This window comes from Ursus arctos, unplaced genomic scaffold, assembly GCF_023065955.2.
Source record: "Ursus arctos isolate Adak ecotype North America unplaced genomic scaffold, UrsArc2.0 scaffold_29, whole genome shotgun sequence".
Lineage (NCBI taxonomy): Eukaryota > Metazoa > Chordata > Mammalia > Carnivora > Ursidae > Ursus > Ursus arctos.
The window spans coordinates 3527792-3542917 of NW_026622974.1; the positions used below are offsets into that span (position 1 = coordinate 3527792).

At 53.2% G+C, this 15126-nt stretch overlaps 2 protein-coding genes across 4 annotated transcripts in view; one reads left to right on the forward strand and one right to left on the reverse strand.

The window, feature by feature from the left end:
* Positions 1-37: 37 nt before the first annotated feature.
* BYSL (bystin like) lies at positions 38-9958 on the forward strand. The gene is made up of 7 exons (XM_026507462.4): positions 38-625; positions 3472-3634; positions 5899-6037; positions 6374-6507; positions 7068-7228; positions 7391-7493; positions 8041-9958. The coding sequence occupies exons 1-7, from the start codon at positions 358-360 to the stop codon at positions 8384-8386; spliced, it is 1314 nt and encodes a 437-aa protein (XP_026363247.1). The 5' UTR covers positions 38-357; the 3' UTR covers positions 8387-9958.
* A 573-nt stretch (positions 9959-10531) lies between these two features.
* Positions 10532-15126, reverse strand: part of CCND3 (cyclin D3) — an 88836-nt gene continuing 84241 nt past the window's right edge. For all 3 annotated transcript variants that reach the window (XM_026507460.4, XM_026507461.4, XM_026507459.4), the window contains 3 exons: positions 12929-13088; positions 12230-12366; positions 10532-11725 (listed from right to left, as the gene is read on the reverse strand). In XM_026507460.4, coding sequence (XP_026363245.1) covers positions 11558-11725; positions 12230-12366; positions 12929-13088 — 465 coding nt within the window. In that variant the 3' untranslated portion in view covers positions 10532-11557. The remainder of the gene's footprint in view (positions 11726-12229; positions 12367-12928; positions 13089-15126) is intronic.

Consider the following 15126-nt stretch of genomic DNA (forward strand, 5'->3'; position numbering starts at 1 on the left):
TACCCGACCTCCGCCCCCAGCCTTGCTGCGAAGAAAGTTCACTTTTGGCTGGGCATATAGGTCCTCGATCCGTAAAAGTAGAAAATCATCGCTCGGACTGCCACCACTTAGAGAAGCCAACGTTAAATGCAATGAGTTTATTCGGGAGTCCAGCTCCAGGACCCAAGAGCTCTTTTAGGGTGTGTGGCGGCGCTGATGGCACTCCTGGCCTCCGAACGCTCGGAGGCGCTGTAATCCCCGTGGAGGGGGCCTCCTGGGACATGGGAGTTCACTGCGCAAGCGCACTCAAGGCTTTTTCTCCATTTCCCCCCACTCAGTCCCCACGTGTGAACCTTCCCGGCAAAGTTTTGGAGGAAAATGCCCAAATTCAAGGCGGCTCGCGGAGCTGCGGGTCAGGAAAAACATGCGCCTCTGGCTGAGCAGATCCTGGCTGGGGACGCAGTGCGGGCAGGATCCCGGGAAAAGCGGCGGGGTCGTGGGACCAGAGAAGAGGAGGAAGAGTATGTGGGGCCCCGGCTGACCCGACGGATCTTGCAGCAAGCACGGCAGCAGCAGGAGGAACTCGAGACCGAACATGGGACTGGGGACAAGCCCGCAGCGCCACGCGAGCGCACCACGCGGCTGGGTAAGTGGTGGGGGATGAGTGCCAGGAAGAGGGTGGTTAGTTGGGGTGGCGGGGGAGACTTGACGGCCAAAAGGAATTTGGCGGGGGAATCGTTTGGAATCAAGAAAAACAAATCAAATAAATAAGGGGTCCGCATTACACCCTTGCAAAGGTAATGAAATGGGAGACCCAGCTCTGGAGCAGATTTAGGGTGGTCAGAGCCCTCTCCGCCTACTTGTAATTTTAGATACTCGCTTCTAGGCACCCCTTAAGTTAGACCAAAGGAAGTAGTTGCTGACGTCACTGAGCGCTCCTAACATTTATCGATTTGTTCTATACATTCTTGGGGGTTGTCTAAGACTAGACTGCGCTTTGCACTGCGCTAGGAGTTTAGATGCTTTGGGTAAAGAAGGAAACAAGATAGCCAGGTGCCTGACTTCAGGGTTACAGTTTAGCCCAAGAGAGAGACAATTAAGTTGATTATTAGAATAATATATTCCACGATAAAGTATAGTTTCTCTTATAACAATAGCATTATTTGGGGGGGTCAGGCTTCCCAGACCGCATGACCTTTGTGCTGAGACCGAAAAACAAGTGGAGAGTGCTCTTAGCAGAAAGAATGATACTGTTTAGGTGCTCAAGAGGGAGAGAGACAAATTAAAAGATGGTCAGTGTTATTAGGGTAGAAGTGTTGACCTCTGAGTTGCTTAATCCATTTCTCAGATCTCATCTTTTGTTTGTCCTGAGAGCAGTGTTTGACACAATTGAACACTGGCCTCCTAGCTTCAGTTTCTTTACATGGCTTCTGAGCCATCACATTCCTGTTTTACTGCTTCCTTACCTCTCAGTATCTTTTGCTGCTTCCTCTTCTGTCCCCAGCCTCTTATTGATGTGCCACAAGGCTCAATTCTTGCACCACTTCTCTTCATGTCACTTCTCTGGTGCTGTTAACAGTTTCGTGGTTTAAGTGCCATCTACTTGGTGACTGCTTCCAGCTTTGTATTCTTTTTATTTTTTTTTTTTTAAGATTTTATTCATTTATTTGACAGAGATAGCCAGCGAGAGAGGGAACACAAGCAGGGGGAGTGGGAGAGGAAGAAGCAGGCTCACAGCGGAGGAGCCTGATGTGGGGCTCGATCCCACAACACAGGGATCACGCCCTGAGCCGAAGGCAGACGCTTAACCGCTGTGCCACCCAGGCGCCCCACTTTGGACTCCTCTCTTTCTTATTCCACATCTGATCTGTTAGGAAATCCTGTTGACTCTACCTTCAAAATAGATCCAGAGTCAGACCACTTCTCATCACCTTGGAACACAGTCCTGTTTGAGCCACCATAATCTCTCACCTGGATTTTTGTAGTAGCTTCCTGATTAGTATCCCATCCCCCTTACAGTCCACTCACAACAGCTGGAGGACTTCAAAGACCTACATGATCTGCCCCTGTTGTTAATCTGACCTCTTCTACTACTTTCTCCTCGTCCTCTTTATCCATACAGGCTTCATTGTTCCTTAAACACAGTAAGTTAGGGTTTTTGCCCTCATTATTCCTTTTGTCTTCATACTGTTGTGGGTTTATTCCCCTGATTCTTCATCCTCTCAGAGGCCTACCCTGGCCACTCGATTAAAAATGGAAATACCTGGGGGCGCCTGGGTGGCTCAGTTGGTTAAGCAGCGAACTTCTGCTCAGGTCCTGAGATTGAGTCCTGCGTTGGGTTCTGTGCTCAGCAGGGAGTCTGCGTGTCCCTCTCTGTCTTTCCCAAATGAATAAAATTCTTTAAAACAAAGAGAAAAAAGCCCACACTTTCTTTGTTCTTAATGAGCCGTTTACGTGTAACATTTTATTTTTCTGCTTGGATTATTACATCCCTTTCCAGATGCCCTGCCAGCCGTAGCCTTCCAATAATCAGATATAAAAATGGATTGTGCCAGGGGTGCCTGGGTGGCTCATTTGGTTAAGTGTCTGACTTTGGCTCAGGTCATGATCTCGGTGTCCTGGAATTGAGCCTCTTGGGGCGTCTGGCTCTGCATTCAGCGGGGAGTCTGCTTCTCCCTTTCCTTCTCCCTCTGCCCCTGCCCTTGTTCATGCTCGTGCGCGCGCACATGTGCACACACTCTCTCTCAAATAAGTTCTCAAAAGGGGGCGAGGGTTGTTCCATTGAAATCTGAACTCCGTTGCCTGGCCTCAAGGCCCTCCACGGTCTGGCTTTACTTTACCCATGTAGTCTTGTTTCCTGCTACTGTCTGTTAGATACTCTTGTAAGCAACCTTTCCTGCCAGCGTTGTTACCCATGTCTGGACCACACTGCTGCAGCACCCACACTGCCTGTCCAGAGCCTGGCCATCCTCTGCGCTCATCACCTTTTACATGCCTGTGGTATACACTGCCTCTGCTACTCATTTTGGCATAAAATGAAGCCCTACAATGTGTATAGAACAGAGGTGAAGAATGCGTAGTCTAAACCCAGACTACCTGCCTTAGGCAAGTTGCTTAACATCCCTGTGCTTCCGAGTCCCCATCTGAATCTGGGTGGAATAGTAGTACCTGCTTCTTGGTGTTAAGAAACTTAGGTACAGTGTTTGCAGCAGCTCCTGCTGTATAACCAAGTGTGGTGCGTTAACCGTCATTCACTGGCGTCACTGTCGCCTTGGCTCGCATTTGTACATTTTGTTTCTCAAGCAAGATTGAGAGCAGGAAGCCCCTGGGAACTGGAAGACGGTGGGTGCTTCATTGCTTTCGCTGCACCCATCTGTATCTGTTCCAAGTCCACATGAGGCCTGTACTGTGCATGATGGGTAAAGTCGAATTGACCTCTATGTCTCTCACCCATGGCTTGCCTTGGCTCATCCATTTCATCTCCTCTTCTAGGACCAGGAGTCCCGCAGGCTGGATCAGATGATGAGGACGAGGAGTGGCCCACCCTGGAGAAGGCTGCCACGATGACGGGGGCGGACCATCATGCGGAGGTGGTCGTGGACCCTGAGGATGAGCGTGCCATTGAGATGTTCATGAACAGGAACCCTCCTGCTCGGTAGGGCTGGCATGGCCGGGGCTGTGGGATGTCCCGGTGGCAGCTTTCTCCAGGGAAACATACACCCTGGCTGTTCTGGTTCCCTGCTTTTGGGAAGGGCCTGAGCATAGCTAGTTGTGGGGGAACTAACTTGGCAAAATGGGCCCATCCTCAGCGGGAATGACCCAGACCTCCTGCCTATCTGTCCACCTGTTGTAACACTGCCTGGGGAAACAGCTCCCGGGCCTTTTTTCATGTCTCCAGGGCGATCCATCCCATTGGATTTGGTTTTGATCTGCTCAGTTTTCTTAGTGCTAAGCTCGATTTCTTTGGCCAGGTCTCTTTCATACTCTTAGCTTCATTTTGGCCAGGGCTTCTCAGCCTCGGCCCAACTGGCATTCTCTTTCTGATGGAGGGTGTGGGGAGTGTTTAGTAGCATGCCTGACTTTACTCACTGGATACCAGTAGTGATCTTTCCCCCAATTGTGACAACCAAACAATGTCTCCAGACTGCCGCGTGTTCCCTGGTGGGCAGTCGCCCCTGGTTAGAAGCACGGTGTATTGCCACATATCCTAAATGGCAGCTCCAGAGCATGCGGGCGTTGAAGGTCCTCCTACCAAACTCTTAAGCCCATAGATTGTGACCCAGGGGAAGGGGAGTCTCGGATAAAAGGCCCTCAACCAGTTCATTCTGACCCTGTGATACTTACATGACACTGTTCTTAGTTCTTAGGCTTTTGGGAGCTAATGCATCTGTCATTGCTGATAATACTGAGAGATAAGACAGGGAAGCTGAAGGAGTTCTGTGGTCGCTTATCTGAGAGCACAGAGGGAGGAAATGAGCCCTTCGCCCACACTGATGCCCAGCAGCTGAAGTAGACATCACAAAGTGTGTCCTGGGTGGGTGTGCTTGTCCTGCCAGAGAGCCCCTCAGGTTCTCACTCAGCGCCTCTGAACTCCTTTGTAACACAGCGTTCTGACAGGATTGGCTGGGTGATTTTATTGCTTACGGTTACCGAAAACAGGGGCTGCTGACAGTCTTGAGAAATGACACCTGGGACCTTCTGAAAGCAAACCCAGGGGCGCCTGGGTGGCACAGCAGTTAAGCGTCTGCCTTCGGCTCAGGGTGTGATCCCGGCGTTATGGGATTGAGCCCCACATCAGGCTCTTCCGCTATGAGCCTGCTTCTTCCTCTCCCACTCCCCCTGCTTGTGTTCCCTCTCTCGCTGGCTGTCTCTATCTCTGTCGAATAAATAAAATCTTTAAAAAAAAATAAAAAAAGAAAGCAAACCCAGCCCCACGTGAACTCAGTGGTCAGAGGCCTGTGCAGTTGGGGGCACATGGTAGTATCCTGTCAAGTACCTGAACTGTAGAACGTGGAAGACCAAGGTTTCATTCCCACCAAGGCTGTGAGACCTTGAGGGAGTTACTGACCTCTGTGGGTATCAGTTCCTGTGTCTGAATAAGGGCAGTCATGACACGTCTACAAGATGTCGCGCAGCCTGTATGAGATAACATCTGCAAGGCCCTGCCTCAGTGCCTGGTGTTGAGAAAACAGGAGGTGTCTTGAATATGCCTCAGCAGCTTCGGAAGACGCATGATACCAAAGCCCAGTGCGACAGTAATGCTGAGCCATCGTAATGTGGTTATGTTGATAGCCTGTGTGTGTAAGGGACCCGAGAAGAATCTCGTTAATCTTAGAAATCTTTCCATAAATTTTAATAAATGAAATTGGGGGGAAGTTTGTGTCGTAGTCTCTCCTTAATGGCCCCCCACTACTTGAAATCTTGGGAGATAACGGAGATGTGTCTGGCGCTCTGAAGAGGTCACACCAGGACTTTGTAACGGGAGAGCCCTCCGCATGTTGCCAGCACATGGTGGGTGGGTTGGAGATAGGCCGTGCGTGCTGCACACTTGCCGTGCTCTAGCAGTTCCAAGTAACGTGCAACCATTAACTCCTGTAACCCCCGACTTATGAGTTAGGTCCTGTTACTACCCCTGTCTCACAGATGAGGAAACTGAGGCAGAGAGAGGCCAAGCAGTGTGCCCAGGGTCCTACAGGGAGAGGAGAAGCCGGGATCTGAACCCAGGCTGAATGGCTTTCGGGTCTTCTGCACCCTGCAGGGATTCTGTGGTGGGTGGTAGGGCCCAGGGAGACTGGGGCCACCCATCCCAGTGGGATCACAGGTGTACTGGAGCTCACAAGGGGCTGTGTGGGCTCTCTGGAGCTTCCTGGACTGACGACAGCCCTATGTCCTTCCCTCCCGCACCTCCCTTACTCGTAGACGTACGCTGGCTGACATCATCATGGAGAAGCTGACCGAGAAGCAGACAGAAGTTGAGACGGTTATGTCAGAGGTGTCAGGCTTTCCCATGCCCCAGCTGGACCCCCGGGTTCTGGAGGTCTACAGAGGAGTCCGGGAGGTAAGAGCTGAGAGGAGAGCCATGATGGCATACCCTCCCTGGGGCTGTGGGCTCCCACCTAAGGCTTTCTCTTCCCACACAAATGAGGCACAGGGGTCAAGAGCAGACTTAAGAGCCCGAGTGTGTGGGTTCAGATTCCTACTCTGCCACTAAGGCACTTGGTGGCCTTCGGGAAGGTTCCTTAACCCTGGAAAACGAGGGTGCTGAGAGTACATCCTTACAGGGTTATTGTGAGGATGAAGTGAGCTAAGCCGTGAAAACCACACCGGCGCCCCGGGCTCAGGGCACTCAGCTTCCGTGTCCTTGGCAGTGCCGATTCTGCGCCCTTGTCCCCAGGTGTTATCCAAGTACCGCAGTGGGAAGCTGCCCAAGGCCTTCAAGATCATTCCTGCGCTCTCCAACTGGGAGCAGATCCTCTATGTGACGGAGCCCGAGGCCTGGACCGCAGCGGCTATGTACCAAGCCACAAGGTAGAGTAGAGGGGGTTTAGGTAGGGGCTGGGGGCAGGGGGCTGGGGGTTGGGCTTTCTCTGCCATCGTCATTTCATTTTTAGTCTTGCCCCAGAGCTTAGCTTGTGCTTCTTTAGATAACTGTTTCTCCGGCTTTCCTGTTTCATATCTTGGGGCCGGGACCCTGTTGCGACCACTGTGATGAGTTTCCAGAAGCGGGGCTCAGAACTACTGGGGGATAAGCCCTAGTGTGTCAGAGGGGCCTCCGAAGTCTGTGGCTCCCCGGGCACGCTCAGGTCCCTCGTGACAGCAGGTAGAGAGAACCCGTGTTGGGGACAGAAGGGGGATAGTGGAGAACTCTGGCTCTCCGGAAGATAGTGGTCACTCTGGGTGCACCTTGTAGCCCCTCCTGTGCCCTCTCTCATCTGACTCCGGGGTCAGGTGCACACAGCTCACTCCCACACACCCCTCACATCTCTTGTGTGCACCATCCCTGGTGATATTTTAAGTGCCAGCCGCCAAGCTGTCGAGTGACCTGGGGTCTCCCCCATATCCTTCCCCCCACCCCAAAAAAACCCTAGGATTTTCGCCTCTAACCTCAAGGAACGCATGGCTCAGCGCTTCTACAACCTTGTCCTGCTTCCCCGGGTACGAGACGACATTGCTGAGTACAAACGACTCAACTTCCACCTGTACATGGCACTCAAGAAGGCCCTGTTCAAGCCCGGAGCCTGGTTTAAAGGTGGGAACCCAGGAGGCAGCTGGGGAGGGCCCGGAGCTCCTGCAGGTGAAAGCAGCAAGCCCGATTTGGGAGCTGATTGTGTCTCGGGTAGGTGGGAACCCGCTGTAACACCTTTTTTTCTCACCCCGGACGCAAAGTGACTGCCCCTCTGACCCTCCACAGGGATCCTGATCCCACTGTGCGAGTCGGGCACCTGCACCCTCCGGGAAGCCATCATCGTGGGTAGCATCATCACCAAATGCTCCATCCCTGTGTTGCACTCCAGGTAGTATTGGTGAGGGGGGAGGACAGTTAGACAGGAGATACCAACTAGGAGAATCCCAGGATTGGGGCGGACAGAGTGGAGCAGGAGCTAGAACAGCCCTGAGTCTGTGGCTTGTTGAAGCTCCCGAGCATGTTGGTATTCTGCTAGAATGTAAGTGCCCCCAGACAGGAGCCCAGTGCCTGGCGCCCAGCAGGTGCTCAGTAAATAGTTGAATGAATGAATGAATGAATGAATGAATGAATGAATGAATGAATGAGGAGCATGGGAAGAAAGTGTGTTAGGGGTGGCGATCTTCAGATGCTTGAATCTATTCTAGCCAGATACTGAGAAGAGCAGCTGAGCGAGACTTAGGGATTTGGGGTGAGTGTGCACAGAGCTGGTAATTGGAGCCGAGGGGGTGTCCATTTGGGGAGGTGAGAAGGCCTGAGATGGCCCCCTTAGGACTAGCACAGCACAGGGGCCTGCCGGGGAGGAGAGGGGAAGGAGGGACAGGAGAGGGCGGATCTGCCCTCCAGCATCTCCCCCACGGCTAACCCTTGCCCGCCAGCGCGGCCATGCTGAAAATTGCCGAGATGGAGTACAGCGGGGCCAACAGCATCTTCCTGCGCCTGTTGCTGGATAAGAAGTACGCACTGCCCTATCGCGTGCTGGACGCCCTGGTCTTCCACTTCCTGGGCTTCCGGACGGAGAGGCGTGAGCTGCCTGTGCTCTGGCACCAGTGCCTCCTGACTTTGGTGCAGCGCTACAAGGCCGACCTGGCCACGGAGCAGAAGGAGGCCCTCATGGAACTGCTTCGGCTGCAGCCCCACGCGCAGCTGTCCCCCGAGATCAGGCGTGAGCTTCAGAGTGCAGTGCCCCGAGATGTGGAAGATGTGCCAGGCACCATGGAGTGAGGACAGTGCTTTACCCTGGTCTGAGGGACATGAGAGGACACCAGGATTCCCTGTTGGTGACACAGAGCTTTTACAGCTGAAGTCTCCAGATCTGGACAGTGTGAGAGTGACTCCCGACACCTGACAGGGAGGACTGGAGGGTCTGGCCGGCTCCCTCCTCCATTCTAGGTCTTCATCCCTACTCAGTTCTGAGACCCGATTTGAGGTGCCCCACGCCAGCGTTCCCACTCCCTGGCTGGGCTTGGAATAGGTTGTCTCAGGCTGTTGTCACGTCACTGGGATGCGGATAAAAACCAAAGGCAGGTATTTATTGAACTTCTGTGTTTTAATGTGATCAATGGAGAACTTTTTGCTTTCCCTCTTTAGCTGGAGGGAAGCTCTTCCCTCCCTGTTCCTGTCTAGGAGTGGATTCTTTTTTTTTTTCCTTTAAGATTTTATTTATTTATTTATTTAACAGAGAGCGACAGCAAGAGCGGGAACACAAGCAGGGGAAGTGGGAGAGGGAGAAGGAGGCTCCCCACTGAGCAGGGAGCCCGATGCGGGGCTCAATCCCAGGACCCCAGGATCATGACCCGAGCCGCAGGCAGATGCTTAACTACTGAGCCACCCAGGCGTCCCTAGGGATGGGTTCTAAACAGTTCACAGAAGATACTTCTCCCCCCCACCCCCTTCACCTTCTCCAGTTTGTGTCTCCAGGTAGAGCCTTCACAGAGGCAGAGGCTACTTTGGGGGAATGCCAGCGACCAGGAAGTGGTTCAAAAGACGGTCCTGTCTCAGCTGTGGGTGGACTGCCGTGGGAGAAAGTCCCTGGAACTGGAGCTAGAGTGAATTATACGGTCAGGTCCCGGGATGAGTAGATCCGGAGTCACCCCCAGACAGGTTCCCTTTCTTGGCTACTTAAAGCTTTAGACCAGGGATTGGCAAACTAGAGTCATAGGCCGGTTTCCTTGCAGTCCATGAGCTAATCATGATTTTTACATTTTTTTAAATGATCAGGGAAAAAATTAACAGTATTTTGTGATAGGTGAAAATTACATGAAATTCCGATTTCAGTGTCCATAAGTAAAGTTGTTTTGGGACACGGCCATGCCTATCTGTTTGGCTTTTATGGGTGCTTTCATGCTGCCTCAGCAGAGTTGAGTAAGGTTGGACCTTGAAGAGTGCAGGGTTAAGGGCGCCAACCCCCTCATGTAGCCAAAAATCTGTGTGTAAAACTTTTGACTCCCCAGACATAACTACCACTAGCCTCCTGTTGACCCCCATCCGCCTTACTGATAACATGAGCCGTCAGCTAACACGTTTTGTAGGTTAGAGGTCATATGTACAGTACTCCTACAGTAAAGTAAGCCAGAGAAGAGGAAATGTTAAGGGAATTGTGAGAGAAAATACATTTACAGTACTGTACTGTTTATGAATACCCAAGTTTATACATCTGTTGAAAAAATCTGCGTGTAAGTGGACCTGCCCAGTACAGTCCTTCCAGAACCCTTCTTGTTTGCATTTGGTGAATTCGTCCCAACCCAGTTAATGTATTTAGGGAGAAATTGGTCATGAATTTCGGATTTATCTGAATTTTTGTCTTTGAGAAACACATGAAAACTGCCCAGCTGAGGCAAGCCAGGCACTACAGAATGCACAGGCTTCAGTCACCAGCGCTCCCTGCTTACCTTGTGTGGAGAAGCACACGCACACCTGGTGTCCTAGCTTGCCTTCCACAGCCCTCTGACCTCTGCTTCCTCAACACACACACACACTTCAGGGCTTTTTCAAGATAAAGGGCCATATTGTAGTGTGTATGTTTCTTAACCATTTAAAGTAAAAACTAGGCTGTCCACTTCATTTCCTTAAAAATGTGTCACTCATTAAGTTTTTGAGTATTGTGCCTCAAGCCTGTTTTCCCATGAGCCCTGTGGTTTTTATTGTGCAATTTTGCATGGTGCAGTGAGTTTTAGGAATGCATACGTCCCACTGTAATGCAGAACTGACTATATCTGGGGCAGAAACCAAATGGCCCACAGAGCCTTTACAGAAATGGCTTGTGATGCCCCCTGCATCATGACCCTTAACTTCTGTCCTGCTTACATTGTGCATTCTAGGAACAGCTTGTCCCCATACCACCATCCAACCCAAGAAGCCAAAGCCAGGTTTATTCCAGAATCTTTATTAAGGTAGCATGATGGTCCTGGGCCACCAGCCTGGACCTTGTGGCCTTAGGAAAGACCCGTGTCAACAGGGCTTGCCTCCCTCTCCAGACAGGGGCTCAGTCACCTCCAGTTTATCCCTGCTCCATCCCTCACCCCCAGAGGATGGGGCAGAGGGCCAGAGGGAGAGGAGGGCATGGCCCCACCCCAGGCTGTAGCAGCTCCTCGGCCACAGAGATCATCTAGCCAGTAGCAGAGGGAAGGGATGCAGCAACCACCAGGGTTACCACCACTTGTGGGGGAGATGGTCCCCACCACACCCTCTTACAGTTGTCCTCAAAACAATTAATAAATTAAAACCACCTCTTCCTTCAGCACTGACCCCCCTCAATCACACAGGAGAAGCTGAGCAGAAAGCAAAGCAAGGAGGAATTGATTGGTTCTGCCCCTCTGACAGAGGCCTGGGCCTGCCCTCTGGGAGCAGCTGTGAACATGGATATGCAGGGGCCTCCAAAGTGTGTCAAGAGGAGCTGTCCAGACTGTTTCCCCTCACACGTGTCCTATCAGAATATCCAGAACTTCTTCAGAAAGACCCCAATCCAAATGCAAGAACTCTGGAAGGTGTGGCACCTTTACAAGGCACTGGGGGCATGTTGGCATCTGAGAACATGAGAGCCCCAGAGATAAGGGGGCCTCAAAGAGGAATGCTGGTACATGTATTTTACCTACTTCAATTTCATTTCTGACCAGCCTGGCCCACCGCCAGCTAGGATCAGGGAAGGAGCAGGGCTGGTCAGATGCAGAGGAAAGGAGGAGCCTGGCTGGCCACCCAAACATGGCTGGCCAGGCCCCTTAGTGCACACTGCAGGGATAGGTAGGGCCTGACCCCTTTGGCTTTGCAAGGGGCCAATAGGAAGGAGCCCCCTCAGGCTTCAGATGTGGCATGGTTCATTCCCGCAGGCAGGGAGGGGGTGGGTGGCAGTGTCCCCTCCTCTGCTGCCAGTGGCCACTGGAGGGGGCCTCTCCAGGGCTACAGATGGATGGCTGTGACATCTGTGGGAGTGCTGGTCTGGCTGGGCCCCTGGCTACTGGAGCCCCTGGGGGCTTTGGGTGCCGGGCTAGGCGAGGGCTGGGCGGCTTCTCTGAGGCTCTCCCTGAGCGCAGCTTCGATCTGCTCCTGACAGGCCCGCAGGCAGTCCTGCAAACGGGAACAGTGAGGAGTGACTGCTGGGTGGGATGGCAGAAGGTCCCCTTTGGGACTAAGGGTCTGCTTCCCCACGGCCCACAGCATCTGGCAGCAGGTGCAGAAGGACACCTTCCAGCACACAGGGAAGTCTGGGGAGGTTAGGCCACAGCCTGGCCCCAGGAATCAGCCTTCAGTTCTAAGAAACTGGCAAGAGGATGTGGCAAGGGGGTGTGAGAGCAGCCCCGCATGTGACAGCAGATCCTCCACCCCCACCCCTGCACACCATTTGGCAGAAAAAGTGCACCCAGGGACAGTGCCCTTCAACCCACCCAAGACACCTGCTCTTCCCCAGACCAAGGGAGGAGATAAAAGGCCACAGAAGCCCCAAGGGTGGGGCACCTGAAACCCTGAGCGGGGACTAGGTTAGGGATGCACAGCTCCCTCTGCTGGAGGCTCCAGGAATAGCGCTGCTTCGGGAACTGCTGATGGGGGCAGTCCCAGGGGCCCTGCACTCACCACCTCAGTGCCTGTGATCCCTGCCAGCAGCTCCGTGAGTTCATCCCCGGATGTGGAACACGCACCGAGGCCTTGTACTGCTGCCCCAATGCTGCCCGTGGCGATCATGGATGGCGGGTACATGGCAAAGGTGTAATCTTGGAAAGAGGGAGAGGGAAGCATGAGGCAAAGGCTTAGCGTGGACTTCCTATGACTCAGAATAAGTGCCAGGTAGCGCGAAGAGAGCAAGAAATGCCCTGCAGTGAGTGCTGGGAGAGCAGCAAGGGAGGAGGGCAGGAAAGGGCCTCTCTCCTAGAGAGCACCAGGGTGGACAGCAAACCCCCAGGTCCATCAGGCCCAGGGTGGCTGGTTAAGTGAGCCCGATCAGGGATGGGGTGGGGTGGATAAATGAGTTTCTTCCTGGTGTGGCAACAAAACCAGGGTCAAGAAGACCTTGGTTCTGCTCCCAGCTTCATCACTATGAGACCTTGAGGAAGTCACTTCGCTCTAAGCCACCTACATAGTGTGTGTGTGGGGGGGGGGTCTCTCAAATCCCATACAGCTCCAACTATGTTCTGCCTTTTCTGAGGCCCCAGTCTCAGAGGGGAAAGAATATTCACATATTTTGAGAGGAGTATAAACCACAATCCAGTTCCATGCCACCCTTCCAAGTCTTTGGATTTTCCTCATTTGGCAAAAAATGCGTATAAGGGCTCTTACCTGTAGCACAGAGGGCCAAAAAGGTCTGGGCATGTTTTTTGACCAAAGCTTGTCGGTCACGGGGCAGAGAGAGCCGGTGCAGAATCAGGGCCAGGAAATCATGGGCAATCACAGCAGCCAGGTCCCACTTGAGCTTCCCCAGGACCAGCACCTCCCAGTCCTGGAGGTTGGGAAAGAGGGTGGAGTCAGTGGCTGAGGAGGGAAGGGCAGGCAGTAAAGCAGAAGTCTCACAGGGAAGGAAGCCCATCAAACTTGAAGGTCAAGACCCCAGTTCTGCTTCTGGGTTTACAGACTGGTGCTGTGGAATGGGGAGTCCAGGGCACAGAAGAACTGGGGGAGTTGGCTTTGGGCATTACTGCTTGCTTACGAAGTGCCAGAACTACATGTTGGATATAAACTCTCTTTCAATCCTGTTTGGTTATCTTTCGGGGGCCAATAATGCAAGTCTTCTCACTTCATGCTGGGCTCTGGGCACTTCCCCAGCCAGGGTTGAAAGAAAAGACTGCAGTAACAAATACCACCGGCAGCATCAGAACCTTGAGCCTCCTCTGGGGTGAAGCAGAAAGCCCCTCCGTAATCCCAAGGATTTGTGAAAGGGGAGACCACCACTAGCCTCTCCTCCAATTCTGCATCCCAACCAAGTCCACACCTCTTGAAGAAACCAGAATGAACACGAGGCCACGCCTCCAGTGACACAGCCACTGAACCAACCTTGAGGTTCCTCAAAGGGGAGGTTGCCCAACCCAACCCAACCCACATCCCGTTGCTGGGACAGGGGGGTGGGTCTGAGATGTAGCACCCCATTCCACCCCCTTTACCTGGAACCACAGCGGCTAGTGTCATTTAAGTCTCAGGAAGCTAAGTGGGGGTCAACCTGGACAGGATGGGTCCAGATGATCCTTGAGGGACCAAACCCTGTCTTCCCCTGCCCACACCTACATACCACTGCTATGTCCTGGAGGGAGGCTGGAAGCCCCACCCCAATCCACTCATCTGGGGTTCCTAGTTCTGGCCCTATTTCTGAGTTGCACACGTGAGGATTTCTTCATTGTTTTATCTCAGGAAGGAACTCATGGGTTTGGCCCCTTACTGAGGCAGAAATGGCAACCCCACCCAACCTCTTCCAGGTCCCCAGTCACAGCCATCCCTCTCCTGGCCCCCATCTGGGAGTTATCCTCCCAAATCAGCCCCAAGCCTCTCAAAGGGCCCTACAGAAAAGAGCCTGGCCCAGAGCCAAAAGAAGTTGGGCAGAGAAGCCAGAATTCTACTCCTGCTTGTCCCGGTGCTCCAACTTCTAACTCAGAAGTGAAAAGAAAGCACCTAGCGTCTAAGGAACCATCTGGAAGGCAACTTGGAGCGGGGCTCTCCCTGTGGGGAAGCAGGAGGGTCCCACGTAAGGGAAGGCAGCCACCTTACCCTGTATCCGGGCAACTCCTGAAAATCTCAGCCCTTGCTTGGTGGACAACACACCCCTGGGAGTGGTTAGTGGCAGGGGCTGGCACCTTCCACACCAGTAGGCTTTAAGGCCACCTGGGCTAGCCAGGGCTAGCCAGAAGACCCAGACCCTCCTCATCTGCTTCACTGCAATGCTTCCCCCTCCTTCTCTGGGCCTCAACTGGGCCTCTCTGCTGCACAAGGATTTGGACTGACTGGAGTTCTCTGTAGTCCCTTCCAACTCTGACCTTCTAGGAAGGCATCTGCACACTCCACCCCCAGCTCAGGCGAGGGAGTGGAGATAGAGTCCTTGTGGCCTGTTCCGAAAAACTCCCCTCACACAAAGGCACACACACCATGCCAGTCTTTTCACAAAAAGGAAGTCCCCTTATACCTTCCAGCCCAAACCCCTCCAAAAACATCTCGCTCGCTGGCCCTGGAAACTGGCTCCACCTTCAGACTTGCCAAAAACTACCAGATTCATCACAAAGAGCTGTGGGGCCTCCCGGATTCCCAACTCCGGCCTCCTACTCCCATCTCTGAGAGCTACTTGGCAGGAAGAGGAATCCTGTTCCTCGACAAGCAGCAGTCGGGGGCCCCAGTACCCTGGCTTCCGGGCCAGCCAATCACAGCAGCCTGCATGCTGCCCTCCTCCCCGGGAGAGGAGGCCCAGAGACTCCTCTCAGGGTCAGGAGAAGACTTGGCCGGCCGTAGAGCAAGGTGGAGGAAGGTGCCAGCTCACCCATCCTCTCCCCCAGGCTCCC

Excerpts from the sequence above, each read along its gene's own strand:
- BYSL (XM_026507462.4), top strand. The coding sequence starts at position 358 with ATGCCCAAATTCAAGGCGGCTCGCGGAGCTGCGGGTCAGGAAAAACAT. Across the intron at positions 626-3,471 it reads CGAGCGCACCACGCGGCTGG|GACCAGGAGTCCCGCAGGCT; the intron begins GTAAGTGGTGGG and ends CTCCTCTTCTAG. Across the intron at positions 6,038-6,373 it reads TCTACAGAGGAGTCCGGGAG|GTGTTATCCAAGTACCGCAG; the intron begins GTAAGAGCTGAG and ends CCTTGTCCCCAG.